Source organism: Perna viridis, chromosome 5 (assembly GCF_037379345.1).
Source record: "Perna viridis isolate PV_CMFRI_1.1 ecotype Kerala chromosome 5, ASM3737934v1, whole genome shotgun sequence".
NCBI lineage: Eukaryota > Metazoa > Mollusca > Bivalvia > Mytilida > Mytilidae > Perna > Perna viridis.
This window is the reverse complement of record NC_142449.1, coordinates 42,314,972-42,330,741: the sequence shown is the minus strand read 5'-3', so window position 1 is coordinate 42,330,741 and position 15,770 is coordinate 42,314,972. Positions and strand designations below refer to the sequence as shown.

General features: G+C 33.2%; 1 protein-coding gene across 1 annotated transcript; it reads left to right on the top strand.

Annotated features, from left to right (window-relative positions):
• The first annotated feature begins 246 nt into the window (after window positions 1–246).
• Window positions 247–15,363, top strand: LOC148617789 (uncharacterized). The gene is made up of 7 exons (XM_088585347.1): window positions 247–396; window positions 4,858–4,934; window positions 5,783–5,864; window positions 7,497–7,602; window positions 8,029–8,367; window positions 8,608–8,910; window positions 9,513–15,363. The coding sequence occupies exons 1-7, from the start codon at window positions 331–333 to the stop codon at window positions 10,130–10,132; spliced, it is 1,593 nt and encodes a 530-aa protein (XP_088441473.1). The 5' UTR covers window positions 247–330; the 3' UTR covers window positions 10,133–15,363.
• The last annotated feature ends 407 nt before the right edge of the window (window positions 15,364–15,770 follow it).

Below are 15,770 nucleotides of genomic sequence, written 5' to 3'. Positions count from 1 at the left end.
ACTTTTCTATCAAAGTTTGATTTGGAGTGTCCCAAATGACATCGGCATATTCTCTAAATTCATTCGAAGAATTTATTAGAAGGTATTGCCGATTTCGTACAAAAAAAGTGAGCAAAGGAAAAGATGATTCCCATTTTCCCCCAAAATCAACGTATCCGCTCCTGATAGATATATATCCAGTGTTTCCGGACATTTGTTTAGTTCCTCACCCGTGGTTGAATAAATTTAATCACGCCTTCACTGCGTTCCTGCTTGACGCGGTTCGAAAAAAAAAAGAATTGACATTTTGAAGTCATTGATTGTTCAGCTTGACTGAAGTATATTACGACCATGTCAGTCGCATTTGTTCAACCACAACAAAAGAAAGGACAACCGAACCAGGCACAAATTCAAAAGGTTTGCGATTGGCTGTAATATTCATTCGTAATTGAATTCGATGGCGAATTTTCGCCCCCACACCCTATGTGTTAATAAACCTCATCGCGCATCATTATCAGTAAATATAGTGCATAGCTTCACTAGTTTCTCTATTGTGTTACCATGGCCGACCACAAAGGTTCACATGTTTAGAAAGTAGAAATTACCATGTATAGTCCATGAAGTTGAACTGATCCGTTGATCTCTGACTGACCGATGGCAGTTACATGATCATATGGATTTGGTGTGTAAAATTATGGGTGTTCAATTCATATGAATTTCAGAATTTTCATTAGTACAAATCAAATAATAAGAGGAAGGCAATGGCTTTAAGTGCGAGCAGAGTCTGAAGCATAGAGTATAGGGTTCCCTTTTCAACAAATTATACAAATGTATTTCATGCCATTTATAATTTTGCTAAGTTTATTTAGGTTTTTTTTTATTTTAACACTAAATAATTTAATATCAGAAGTAACAGTGTCCTAGCTAGGGCAAAATGGAGGGGCGCCGCGCCCCTCTGTCCCTATTGAGTATTATCTGAATGGCTCTTTCAGATTTCCACTCTTGTTAATAAATTACCACAAGCCAATTAAGAAGTGTCACCTTCATGAACTACATCCTGTCGTAATTAACCCTCTAGTAAACCTCAGGTATAATTATCGGTGATAAATCAGCTGACCAGGGTTATCAGATAATGATTGACAAGTAGAAAATGAATCCCGGTTGGATCTATAACAATTTTATGGACAGACAATCACTGGTTAATAATTAATTTCTACTGAACAATTAATTTTTCAAATATTTTCAAGTTAACAGGTCTAAATTTATAGAACTACCAGTGTAACACTGCATATTGCACTTGTTTGTTTATTCAAAATGTCAGTTACCTCCCTTATAATTTCAATATTTTAAAAATTTTCTATATCTTCAACAGTATAGGACATTTTCCAAAAGTTGTAATTGCAATAGTTATAGGAAATAATATTCCTTCTACTTACTTAAGATTTTTTTTTAAGATTTTGATATTTAATTAGAGCAATATTGAATATTTGTAACATTTCATGCTACATTTCACCTCATAGTATGTCTGAAATGTAAAGAATCACTTGCCCTTATCACCATCATGAGTTAAGACCTACGACAACCTGGTCATATTGAAACTGAATTCTTAACTCTTTCAAGGGGAACTTAAAGTTTCAATAATACATTTTCAGCTGACTCACCTCTATATATATGTGTTACATAAAATGTTTCTGTTTTCTGAAATAACTTGGTCATCTGAGAAAGGTCTTTCAATACAATTAAGGTGTCCTGCATATATTAATTATGCAGTCAAATTTACTCATTTTGCAAATTATGATGCGACCTTCATTTTCAAAAGTTGGCAGGTAAGCAATAAGAATACAAATTACTGCCTTAACACAAACATACAAAATCAATGTCCCTTTTTTGTTGAAAAAATACATGCTAGGTGTTAAAGTACCCTCTTCCCTGTGCCCCTCTATTTTCAAATTCTAGCTAGAACACTGAGTAACAGTTATTGATTGGATATAAAATTTTTGATATCTCATAGACCAAATTTTGTAATGGCTGTGACATCATCAAACTTTTTTTAATGATCTACTCATTGAAATAACCTTTGTTTTGTTTTGCCAGCATTTTTGCAATTTCTGAAGCTTCAATGGATCGCCATGTACATTTTGTAGGGGGAAAAGGTTTTTAAAGTATCAGAATGATGAATTTTTAGATGAATTTCTTTACATTTAAGAGTGAACTTCGCTTACTTAATATGAGGAAGGCATTTATTATAGCCTTGAGTGCAAGCGAAGTCCAAAACAAAGGTATCATGTTCCCTTTTCAACAAATTCCACTTCATGCCATCTTTCATTTTGCCAAGTTTGTTAAGAATTTTTCATCAGTAAAAAGTGAGGGACAGCAAAGAGCATTCCAAATATAAAAAAATATTGGAAGAACTGTTCCAGTTTTGGTATAGATTGCAGGATTTTGCAGACCTGTTTACTTGTAAGGTTTTGCCATATTTTTTACGATAGATATGGTAAAAATAAGTTTTCCGGTACATGGCTTAGAAATTATACAGTCGAAAGTAAAAATCTGGAAAAATTTGTTTTGTAAAAAAATTGATTTCCAATCTAGAAAATAATTAACCAGGATTGGTATCAACCAAGTACATGTATTTGATGTAAAACAACTTTTGCATACATTTTAAAAATGGAAATAAAATCAGCATGGTTCAGTTGATGTGAAGATGTTTAAATGGAACATGGATGGTGGGAACAAATCGCTCCCAAAAAAAAATATATGCATACTTGTATAAACAAACAGTCCCTGCGCCACAATTGAATCATCACAAATTGTCGAATTACATTATAGGAATAACTAACTAGTATCAATGTCCTTGATATAAATTGTAGTGACAGTAAATGATTTTAAAGACAAGAATGCTAATTTTTTTGGAAGCTTTTTAATAAATTAATATTTCTAAAGTCAGGTCATTAAATTATTATTAAACATGTACATTGTATTTTTCATGGATATGGTATAATTGACCTCCAATCATCAGCTGTCCTGCCAGTTGTATTTAGAATATAAGAAAGTTAATATGATTATTTTAAAAAAAAAATCTTGAGAAAATTGGTTTATTTCAATCATCATTATTCTCACTTTTTCTTGCAGATGCTCTCAGATTGCAGAAATGATATCTAATTTTTCGAAATTTTCTTGTGGGGGATGCCCCAAAACTCTTTACAAATAATATGAACTTTAATCCTGATTTCAAGAATAAAGGTTCTACTCTATAGATAGGCCACTGCAGATAACTTTATGACGATTTGTTGAAATCGGGTCATATTAACAAGGATAAAACTTAACTTCTTTTTTTGCAGGAGCCAGCTGGGCTACTAACCTTTTATTTCTTGGGGCCCAACAAAATTATTAGTGGCCCAGTTTTTTTCTTTGGAAAAAACAAGTATACATCAAACAGTTCTGTAGTTTTAATATTGTCAGAGCCTATATACATGTAACAAAACATTACTGTAATATTTAATATTATCCTTTTTGTTTTTTCATATTCGCGAAAGTATGTAACCTTATCTTCATTTTTTCTTTTCTGTGGAAGCTTAACCCTGCTTATAAATTTCCACATTTTGAAACAGGAAGTTTACAAATTGTTTCTAATTTTAAATTTTGATGGACATGCGCACAACGATGTGTACATTGAAATTACTGTAATATTGATATTTAGGAATAAATAAATTGATTTTTTACTGGCTGTTTGAGTAGAAATGTTTGAAATGTATATCAAACTTGCTTCATTATTTTCAGAAATGAAAAAAAAGCATGTATGTAATGAAATTCAACTGGATTGACTATGCCGCACCGATTTCATTTTGTCTATTACATGTATTTCGTTAACTGCTTCCTCGTTTGAAAACATGTGACTTCCATTTTAAATAAAACCAGCGATGTTTTTATACATGTAAATAACCATCCAGTACTTCTAGTTATAGCACAAACTTGTCAGCGCTATGAAATAAAAATACTGCAGTTGCCACCTCGGCGATCTGGAAAGTGATGTGAAGTCGCCCAAGTGACATCATGGTGACTATGGGCGACCAGATGACCATTAAGCTTTGTCCCTGATTAAAACACCCAAACAAGCAAATCCAACAACTTTGCCTATAAAAAGTTTATATTTTTTCAAAACCTTACATTATGGAGATCCACAAAAAAAAAAGATTGATATTCTTTTATATTTTGTCATAAAAATCTGTAGCCATGATAACATAATGAATAAATGTATCAGTTTTAGTAACAAATTTTGGGTGCCTTCCCAAAATAAATTGTTAAAAAAACAGGTTTTCTAAAATATCAGGCACTTTAAAACTGCCAGAAAAAGTAAGCAGGCATGGTATTTTTGTAAAAAAGCAAAAGAATGTGTATCTTTTTATGCTCAGTTGTTTATGATTTTAATTCTTAAAGTTAGTGCTAAATTTTGCATTTTAATTTCGAAAAAACAGTCAGTTAGTGCAGAGGAGAGAACTCTATTCAATGAGGACCTGAATCTTTGCGAGTAGTTTATAGCATGCATTTTATACTACTTTACCTTCACAAGTATTGCTTCAATTTAAGTATGAATGCTCTTCAACCCACAATCAATATCTCCCCCATGTTTCTTGTACAAAACAGTACACCTCAGTTTCATTTGTAATGTGCAACCAAAGATGAATTTCTACCATGAATGAATTCCATTTTGATGTGTCATCTTCATATGAATTATACTCCTGCATTTTTTTTCTTAACTTAATACATATTGAATATGCTTAAATATATTTAACCGTTTGAATTTTTATAAGTCGTATATGTATATAAATTTTTGTGAGCTGTAGACTGTAGAGACACATTATGAATTTCTTATTTCAGATGCTTGATGAAAACAACCAGTTGATACAAGCCATAACAGATTATCAGAACAAGGGGAAAGCATCAGAATGCATGCAGTATGTATGACAGTTTTAAATTAATTTCATAGTGCAACCTCAGGATGTAACAGTATCTATTGTCACGATACGATACTTTTTTGCAGATAGTAACGAGGACATGAGGAAAAAATCCAATAATCTTTGTTAAGATCAAAGTTATAGACTCTTAGAAAAAAACCTGGCTTCAACAAAATTCATCATCTTTAAATCTGTTGAATATTTTTTATTCTAAATTGAAGACAACATGCTGTTGTGTATCATATCATTTCAGCCCTAGTGCAACCAGTGGTTATTTATTCATTCCATTCTGTCTGCTCTTAGGAGATAATCCACATTGAAAATCCAAAAGTTTCTATTGTATTTTAGTATCATTTACAGAGTTATCTCCCTTAATTTCGAATTCTACAGTGCATTATAATCTGAGGAATTAAGCTATTTGATTTTAGCAAGAAAGACCAAAGGCAAAGCAGTGATTATGTCCGCCATTTCAAAACTATCCCACCTTTGAGTCGTGTTATTTGGTAATTTGTGTCATAAAAAAGACAATAATGATTAATTTCATTTTGAATAATGAGGTTCTCACGGAAACTTGAATTTGTGTTTAAATGGTAATGAAGAATATATGAAAATATTAAAAATTATAACAGCCTTCATACGATACAGTGAATTTTTTTATCCACAGACCCAAATCATATTGTGGAGAATTTTTTAAAAAGTTATAACGTGGCCTGTAAGTTGACAAGCATTGTTTACTAACCTCAGTCAGGCTTTGGGATTACTGGTTTATCATGAAGACTTTTAAATCTTTATTTTGTCTCTTTTAGGTATCAACAGTGATTTTGAGCCATTTATTTTGTCTCTTTTAGGTATCAACAGATGCTGCACAGAAATTTGGTGTTCCTAGCTACCCTAGCTGATTCTAATCAGAATCTACAGGCTCTCCTACCTGTAAGCATTGGTAACATGAACCCATAAAATATACCCAGTGTCATACCTAGCCTAAAACATCTGTGTCCTTCTGTCCCTCTTCATTATTTCAAGGTGCACAGATAAAAATTTGATAAACAGTGTACTCAAATCATCACTATATCATATCAACCATTACGAATTTTCCGTTATTTTTATGACTTTGGGGTCAAAATTACACTATTACAATCAGTAGTTTAATATTTATGGATTCAGGGTAGCCGCTGTTCAAAGTTGTAAACCGTGGATTTTTAGTGGCCATTCCAGTTGATCCGGTTTTTATAAAATGCCAAATGTTCCGGTTTTCTTGGGAGTTACCAATTCATCTTTAGGTGAACTAACTGTGTTCTGAAACGAAAAGATAGTTGTCACTTTCCCCCTTTTCTTCTTCACTGACAATTTTCAGTCAAAACCAAAACGATAATTTCTGAATCAGGACTGTGCACCTAAAAAAAAGAAGACAGGGCAACGTTTGAAATCAAAATATATGTTGAATATTCTTGCCTAACTATATCATTAAGGGAAAATTATGTGTATTGCACATAATTTGTAAACAAGATGTCAGTGTTTTTACACAGACCATGACTGTATATGGAATAAAACGCAATGTTACAACGTGAAAACCAAAAATTTCATCATTTTTTGAAATGAAAGAATCCCCAGTGGAAGTTAGTGACAAATGCCGAAACTTTATTTACCAATTTTCTTATTGAGCATAATGTCCCATGGCAGTCACTGACCATGCAGGACCTTTATTTTTTTTTTATTGGAACATTTTGAATGATTACTGAAAAGTGTTCAAAATTACTGAAAATTTGATGCATTGTTACTGATTTAAACAAAATTTTAAGCATTTTACTTGCTAAAGTGCCTACTGCCTATACCCCTCTGTTTTCAGATCTTAGCTAGATAACTGTAAAACCCCTTATAAAAACAATAATAAAAGGGATTTTCCAACTTCTTATTATAGATAATCATAAGAGTTCCTTCATGTTTTATTCAGGCGTACAAAGACCTGCCATAATGGAAGTCCATTTTACACATCATTAAGTTAAAATTATTATCTTGATGTAGCATCAGTTACATCCTACATATCAAGATTCTCTGCCAAAATATGAATGGCTCAAAATCATTGTGTTGGAAGAGACCTCAAACTTTTAACACAGACACAGCATGTGTTAAAGGTGGTCTTGCAGATTCCAGTTGCTCGAGACATTAACAATTATAACAATATAGCCTCGTCCCTCATAGACACCGCCAGACTTCATATTACTGATCTTAAGATCAGTAGTAACCTTTATTGACTGAGTTAAGCTTAAATATTATAGAAACTGTAAATACAGTACAAATTGCCAATTTGACAAATTCCAGTCCAGTCTCTGTATTGGCTTAGTTCTAACCTATCAAATATTGGAAATTCATATTGGACAAACATTACAATGTGCAATTTATCACATTCCAGCTGAAAATTTCCATGAAAATCATGAAAAATTTTATTTACTAAGAGTGTAAATAATGAAATCCTGAATATCATTAGAAATGGCTCATTCTTAAAATTCTAATACCAGTCTTTGTCATTTATTGGTAGTGAATGTTGTTTTTTTTTATTCTCAGCCACCAGGACAACAACAGCAGCAACAATACCATGACGCAAACATGGCTCAGAATCAAAGTAACCAAATGAGGCCCCCTGGGGGTATGCCAAACCAAATGCCACATAGTATGTACTGGTAGTATTTATAGCCTCTTATTGCATGACACTGCTTTGGTTTTTTTTTTAAACAGGTAGTAGTTTGTCATTGCATTCAGTTATGTTGCCAAAAGTTTATTACTTGTCCTTGCTATGGTTTAAATAATGACAATTCAGTCAGTTGAATTATTTCATACTTTTGGGGGAAATTTTAAAAAGACTAGAAGTACATCAGTTGATATAATAATAATACAACAAATGACATCATCCAAGCTGTAATTTGGAGTAGCAGTATTCTCACAAGGACTCATATAGTGATGGGAAGACCATTTGACATGGCAGTCGCACTTAAACAGCTAGATCTTGTGAACTCTTGTTGAATACAATTTTACAAAATCACAAAATTTTCAGATCAAGGAAAATTACTGTTTTATTTGACTTTTAAATAATGTTTAGGAGACAGTTCAGGTGGGAATCAAATGGGAAGTCAACAAGGAAACTATCAACAGCAACAACAGGGAGCCAATGCCCCAAATATGCCAGGATCTGGAGGCTATCAGAGCAGGCCTATGCCCAATCAGGCACAAGGTGGCCCTATGCCACAACAAATGCCTGCACAAGGTGGACAAATGCCTCAGCAGATGCCAAATCAAGCAGGACCTTTGCCCCAACAGATTTCTAATCAAGGTGGGCCTATGCCACAACAAATTGCCAATCAAGGTGGGCCTATGCCACAACAAATGCCTAACCAAGGAGGTCCTATGCCTCAACAGATGCAGTCACAGCCTGGATACAGTATGTTTGAGCAAATTTACTTCATGCTTAACGTTTTGAATACAAAAGATAATTCTTGATGTTAGTGCTTAAGTTTAAGTAGAAACAACATATTTTAATTAAAATAATAAAAAATTGCATAAATTAAATTTAAGTTGGATTTATAAAAAAAAAAACAAATCATATGTAGGTCTTCAGTAAAAAAAAACTGCAATAATAGTAAACACAGTTCTCAATACTAAACATATTCATTCTTTTCAGATCAAAATCAGTCAGGAATGGGAAACCAGTCTTATGCTGGAATGCCACAAGGTAACTATGGGAACCAACAACAACCGATGATGTCACAATCTCAACAGATGATGCCACAGCAACAATCAATGATGTCACAACAACAACCAATTATGTCACAACAACAACCTATGATGTCACAGCAACAGCCTATGATGTCACAGGGTCAGATGATGCCTGGTCCTACTAGTTCTCAAGGTGGCCCTATCATGAGCCAAGGGCAAAGACCTCCAATGCAGATGCAGTCTGGCTACAGGAGGGGACCAGCTCAAGGTGAGAAGAGCAATATATACTAGAATAGAGTTTTATAAGTCTGGCATTGTTCTGGAGCTTAATCAGTGAAAGAACAGTAATTCTTGTTAAAATCTTGCATCTATTTTGACTCAAATACAAAATTAAAATTGTTCCCGCATTTCTTGAATATTTGGTGGACCATATTCTAAAAGAACTTTGTGAATACTGTGAAAATTCTAAAATTCATCGATAAATTTAGTCATTTTTTTAAGACATTGTTTGTCTTCATAAAAGGAAGCTTGTTTTCGTTTGTCATTGTTTTCTTGTTTTTAATAACAGGACTTTTGATACCAAAAAATAGTGAAACAATAGTTCCTTACTGCTGTGAAAGTTCATTAATTCATGGATACCAATTTTCATGGATTAGGGAAGAAACACATTTTTCACATCTTGAATTTGTGGTTTTGAGGTTTTCAGTTTATACATCAATGAAAATCTTTGGCCTACCAACGAAATCCAGGAAAAACAACAGTACTTTCACAGTACTTGATATGCATGTACAAAGTATGTAAAATATTTTTTTCAAGACTTGATATTTGATTGGGAATTTGTCAACGTTTTAAGTTTTTCTGACTTTTTAGGTCAGTATGGACAGCAACAGGGTTTTCAAGGTAACCAATTTGGAAATCAGCAAGGATCATTTGGACAAGGTGGCCAACAAAACTTCCCACAAGGGCAAGGCTACAATCAAAATTCAAACATGCCAAATCAGCAGTATGGTGGTTACCAAGGGCAGGACCCAAGATTTGCTATGTACAACAGGTCAGGAGGTCAGATGCCACAAGGTCAAGGGTCAATGGGTGGAGGACCAATGCCAAGTCAAGGGCAAATGCCTGGTCAACCAAAATTGCCTAGTCAAAGCTCAATGGGCTCTGGGTCTAATCAAATGCCCAGTCAGCTTAACCAGGGAGGTCAAATGGGATCTCAACCTATGACTTCACAAGGTAACATGGGAGGTCAAGGGAATCAAATGTCTGGTCAAAGCTCAATACCCAATCAAGGTCAAAGTTCAGGTCAGATGGATAGTCAAATGCCTCAGAATCAAATGGGAAATCAGATGCCACAAGGACAAATGGGAAGCCAGATGCCTGCTCAAGGTCACAGTCAAATGGGGGGTCAAATGCCACAGGGTCAGATGAGTCAAGGTCAAGGCCAAATGGGTAACCAGTCAAATTTTCCATACAATCAAAATCAGTTCTAATATGAAAAATTTAAAGTAATTTTAACTATCATCTAAGTGCTAATAGGAGGGAATAATTTTCACTTTTCTTCTCATGTTATGATTTGCATAATAAATGCAAGAAAAATATAGATCTGAAATTGTGAAGTGAATACTAAAACAAAATTATGGGTTGTGATTTTCTCATTGTATTTTTGAAATTATGTCAAGAGATTAATTATCATTTGAAGAAGAAGAAAATACCATCACTTTATTTTCACAGGAAGTGTTATTCAATCTTGACTAACAACCAGTACAAAATTTTAGATAGAACATTGATTGGGACTTACTTTTATTCCGGAATTACAAGATGTATTTTGATCTTGAATTTACTTTGTTTAGTTAATTTTTTGGAATTTCTTGAGAAAGAATATTTGCTCATTGTATATTATTGTTGGAGTAACAACGAAACCATTTGCCAAAGTTAACCAGATTAACTATAAATTTTGTTCCATATAATGAGGTAGACCTAGGGTAAGGGACACAACTCTTACAAATCATTGGAACATTTGTATTCACCATTTTACATCAATCACATGTAAGCATCAAAGTAACTTGGACTAATTTTATTTAGTTTCAAAGAAAAGCTTGATTGGCTTTGGTGAAATTTAATATGATACAAACACATCACTGATTTCAAGAGTTGTGTCCCTTACCCTAGGTCTACCTCCTTAATAGGGGGTAGAAATAAGACCATTTGTCTAGAGCTCATCAATCATGAAAGTTTGCAAAAAAATTTTAACTGGCCCAGAGTGAAGTTAACTTGACCTAATGTTATGTTAAACTGAAATTAGTTGGCCGATGGGGGCAAGTTCTGTTTGACTTGGACTTGCTTATCATGAAATTTGCTTGCCCTGTCCAGCTGGACAGTTCTCATTTATATCCCTGTTTTAAGGAGGAAGACCTAGGGTAAGGGACACAACTCTCAAAAAGCATTGGAACGTTTGTATTTAGCATTGTACATCAATCTCATGTAAGCATTAAAGTAACCTGGACTGATTTCATTCTGTTTCAAATGAAAGCTTGATAGGCCTTGTTGAAATTGAATATAATTACAAACATATAACTGATTTCAAGAGTTATGTCCCTTACCCTAGACCTACCTCCTTAAATGTCTGCTAAATTAAATAGTTGTATTTCACAGTTAACTATTGATATTATTTACACAACAATGAATCTTGTATTGCATTTGAATTTCGACAAATTTGTATTCCAAAGGTAATGATTCCATGATGTCATATGGATCTCATTAATTTATTGTGTTAAATTTTGTATATAGAATGTACAGTATTATATGTGTTCATTATATTTTTCCTCGTCTTGGAGAAAGGGATATTGTAGTATTAGCCTTAGTGAGAACCGTAAATGTGCGCTCAGTGGATCAGATGAAAAACTTATTGTTACCCCGATAAATTCAGATTAATTTTTGGAGTATTATAATGTCTCCATCTTTCTGTCTGTCAGTTCAAGTATTTAGTGTGCTTCCTTTTACCCATCAAATGTGATTTAGTGTAATTGTTGGATGCTTGCAAAGGGGGTGAACTTAAATTAAAGGTTAACTTGCAAGTACAACTCCTCCTAAACTGTTGAGGAAATTTTAATGAAAATAAATATGAAGACTGGGCATTTAATGTAGATTACATTGTTATTATAATTGGATGTTTTTTAGGGGAGATCAGTGCCATTGTTTGCCTTAAGTTACCTCAGAAATAGGGTTGTTTCCCATAATGTAAGTTTCCTGATTCAACAAAAAAAGAGCTAAAAACAAGATCAAGTATTTCACAGTTGGAAGTCAAAGGGTAGGATATGGCGTTTCTGTTCAATACATTTTTGTATTATAGGTATACTGATTAATTGTTAATGAAGTGTCTTTTTCTTGACATTCTATATAAAATAAATCATTTTTACTACAAAATCAAGGTTTTGTATGGTTGATCTAATTTTCCCAATTTAAGAAAATAACACTTATTTTCCCAATAGGAAAAGGGTTGAAGTAGTTTTTAAAAAGATGGTCATCAAAAATATTACTAGGATAATCCTATAAAAGGTTTTTTAGCTCACCTGGCCAAAGGTCAGGTGAGCTATTATTATCACTTGGCGTCCGTCGTCGTCGTCAACAATTATACAACTCTTCTCCTCTGAAACTACTTGACCAATTGAAACCAAACGTGCAACGAATGTTCCTTGGGATATCCTGCATAGAACTGATATGGGGATTTTTGATTCGTCGAAAAAACATGGCCACTGTTACTAAAAATAGAACATAGGGGTCAGACAGTAGGTTTTCACATATATCTCCTAAACTGTTAGATTTAGCTAAATTCTGAACCAGGTAAAAGTGTTCAGCATGGTGAGATCTATCTCTGGTCAAATTTTGGTTTTAGTCTGTTAAGTCATGTTGGAGTTATTGCCCCTTTTCAACAATTTTTGCCATTTTTTATGTTATTTCTTTTAAAAATCTTCTCCTCTTACACTACTGGACTAATTGAAGCCACACTTGGTATGAATGTTCCTTAGGGTTATCCTGCATAGAACTGATGTGGTGATTTTTGATTTGTCGAAAAACATGGCCACCGTTACTAAAAATAGACATAGGGGTCAGACAGTAGTTTTTCACATATATCTCCTAAACTGTTAGGTTCAGCTAAATTCTGACAATGGAAATGTGTTCAGCATGATGAGATCTATTTTTGGTTTTAATCCGTTAAGCCATGCTGGAGTTATTGTCCTTTTTCAACGATTTTTGCCATGTCTTATAATATAATGTAATTTTATCTTTGTCATATTGACAATACATGTACATGTGTTTATAGTTAATGAATAGATTTTTTAGTTAGTGAAAATGATTGGAACTTTCAGTCATGTATTTGTATTTTTTATGAGTATCAGTATATTTCAAATATTTAATGATGTTATCACAATATTTTGTCCTTGCAAGAAAAATAAAAGAAATTACAGTGCATATAGTTCAGGGGATAAGGCTAGTCTTGCCATGTTTAAATGACTATCATCTAATTAAATTCTTCAGATTCTAGTCAACTTTCAGTTAACTCTCTAAGGAAGTTCAGGTGTTTGTCATTTAATCAAGGGGAGCATACCCAGAACATTAGGTCTCACTAACCACTTCCGGGTCAAATGGCCACCTCCCCCCCTATGTAGTACCAAAAACACACTGAACGTAGACATGTGCATTGTAAGTGCATTATTTGTGTGTATTATGATTAAAAGTAGTCAAAATAAAGCAGAGAATGTGTACTTTAAAATCATGTATGTAATTAACTACAAAATTGTATGAGTATTGTTTACATGTGTGAGTAATTTGCCTCCATGCTGTCAGTTAGCAGAAAAAGTAAAAATGTGGATTTTCAGTATTATTTATTCAAGTAGATTTTGTGAAGAATTTCTACAATCATGGTACCATTAGCATAATGATTTTGGAAGCCTTATTTTCCAAGCTTCACAATGGTATGCAACTTTAAGGTATCATTTGTCCTGGGAATTCACAGTGAAACTTTGGAAATTACTTTTTAACATGTAAAGTAATGGAAATGTTAGAAGTTGTTAGTGAGACCTAGCCTTGATCACCAAGACAGTATTTTTTTTTATCAATATATAATATGGCTTTGGTTCACTCTTTACAACTTTTTTGATGAGAGGACCTGCAGTACTAGTATTTTTTTTATCAATTTATAATATAGCTTTGGTTCACTCTTTTAAACTTTTTTTGAGGAAAGGACCTGCTGAACTGAATACTAGGGAACAGGAATTTTGAATTTTCGATGATCAGTCCTAACCGAGTATCTTGATGTCATCAAAGTGAAAGTTACTGCTTTAAATCAATACTCAAATAACAGGAGTAAAGGGCTGTAACCATTCTGTGTAAGACTTTTCTAACAATTAACATCAGATTTTATTAGAATGTACTGCATTATTTGAAGCATACTCTAGTTATATAATAAGTACTGTAAGATTCACAATACACAACTTTCACATTCACTTCCATTCCAGAAAAGTTCTTCAATTATAATGAGGTCAGCTGGGGTCAACAAGCTTAAGATTGGGAGACATAGCAATGAGAGCCAATGGGAACAGAAATCTACCAAAAAAACTTTATAAATGATACATATATTATAGAAGCATTTAAGTAGATGTCTGTGTAAGAATCATGCAAAATCTGAAAAATGTGATACACCCCAAAAAAAGGCTACATATTTTTATTTTTGTAATTAAATACCAGTCCAAATAAAATTCAGACACTGCCCATGGTAAATTGATTCATGGTGTAGAAAAACCTACCAAACTAACGATGCTTTTTCAGTTTACATATGCTATATTTTCACATAAAAGTAATCTTTTCTGCATTCAAATCTGGACTCTTTAGAGAATCATATATTCATCTCACACTAGAATCAACCAAATGAAGTGAAATCAAGACCAATAACTCTTGTCAAGTGCAAATTTCATGTACAATCTATAGAATTTTTATCTCAAAAGCGCAACAGTCAAATGAAAAACTAAGACTGGTTATGTGATCAGTTTCTATTTCTGAACAAGAAATAAAACTGAGTTTGGTGAGTTTTTGACATGCATGAATCACCTTATGTCTGATTTTTAGAAAGACTGCTACTTAAGTTGTTTTATGGGTTTATACTATGAAATGTGTAATTATTAATTCAAATCTGCCTGCTCCTAGGAGATAATCAACATTGAAAATCCAGTAGATTCTATTGTATTTGAGTGTCATTTACAGAGTTATCTCCCTTAATTTTGAAATCTACAGTGCATTCTATATAATTTTTATCTCCTATGAGCATGGATTATATGAAAAACCAAATCTTAATTTCTGTTTACGTTTAGCATTTTAAACAAAATATCAAAAATAAAAATATGTAGGCTTTCCAACCATGTATCACATTTTGCATGATTCTTAGCTGGAGTGCTACCTAATATATTTTTTTTTATAATTGGAGGTGTGGTACTGTTCTTGTAGCCTTCAAATTTGATATTATTCTTTTTTTAGTATAAACTGTAAACCAGTTTCCACCAATTCGATGAAAATGGTAAATGTGAAAGTTGTTCATTGATAACCCATGATCGTTTCTGACATTGTAAGGTTTGGCAAGGAAGAGTTGTGATTATTATTACTAAGGTGCTTATTGTTGTACAGTATATAAATGTTTGTTAGAAAATAAAGAAAAGTCGTAAGGACACAATTCTTGGTTCACTTTTTTCAGACTTGTAAGGCCCCGTCATAACTTTAATATAGTGAGTATGAGCAATTGGGGGGGTCAAAATTATACTGGAATTTAAGCTTATGCACCCTAACTCCTATTGATTACAGTAATCATTAATTTGACCTTTAGGTCAGAGTTCAAGGTCATCAGCCACGGTATGCCTCACATCATCTTGAGCTGATCTACCCTCATACCAAATATCAAAGGCCTACACCTTAAGACGACAAAGTTCCAGCCCCGACACATCATTAATTTTACATTGAGGACAAAAGTTATCAGCCATGGTATGCCACACATCATCTTGAGCTGATCTACATGTACCATTATATCAAAAGCCTACACCTAACATGTAAAGTCAACGAAGTAACAGCCCAAGACAAATCTGT

What these genes read in the sequence shown, in the direction of transcription:
- LOC148617789 (XM_088585347.1), top strand. Translation starts at nt 331, where the DNA reads ATGTCAGTCGCATTTGTTCAACCACAACAAAAGAAAGGACAACCGAAC. An exon ending in ATCTACAGGCTCTCCTACCT is followed by an intron (nt 5,865 to 7,496) that starts GTAAGCATTGGT and finishes TTTTATTCTCAG; the next exon opens with CCACCAGGACAACAACAGCA. An exon ending in GCAGTCACAGCCTGGATACA is followed by an intron (nt 8,368 to 8,607) that starts GTATGTTTGAGC and finishes CATTCTTTTCAG; the next exon opens with ATCAAAATCAGTCAGGAATG.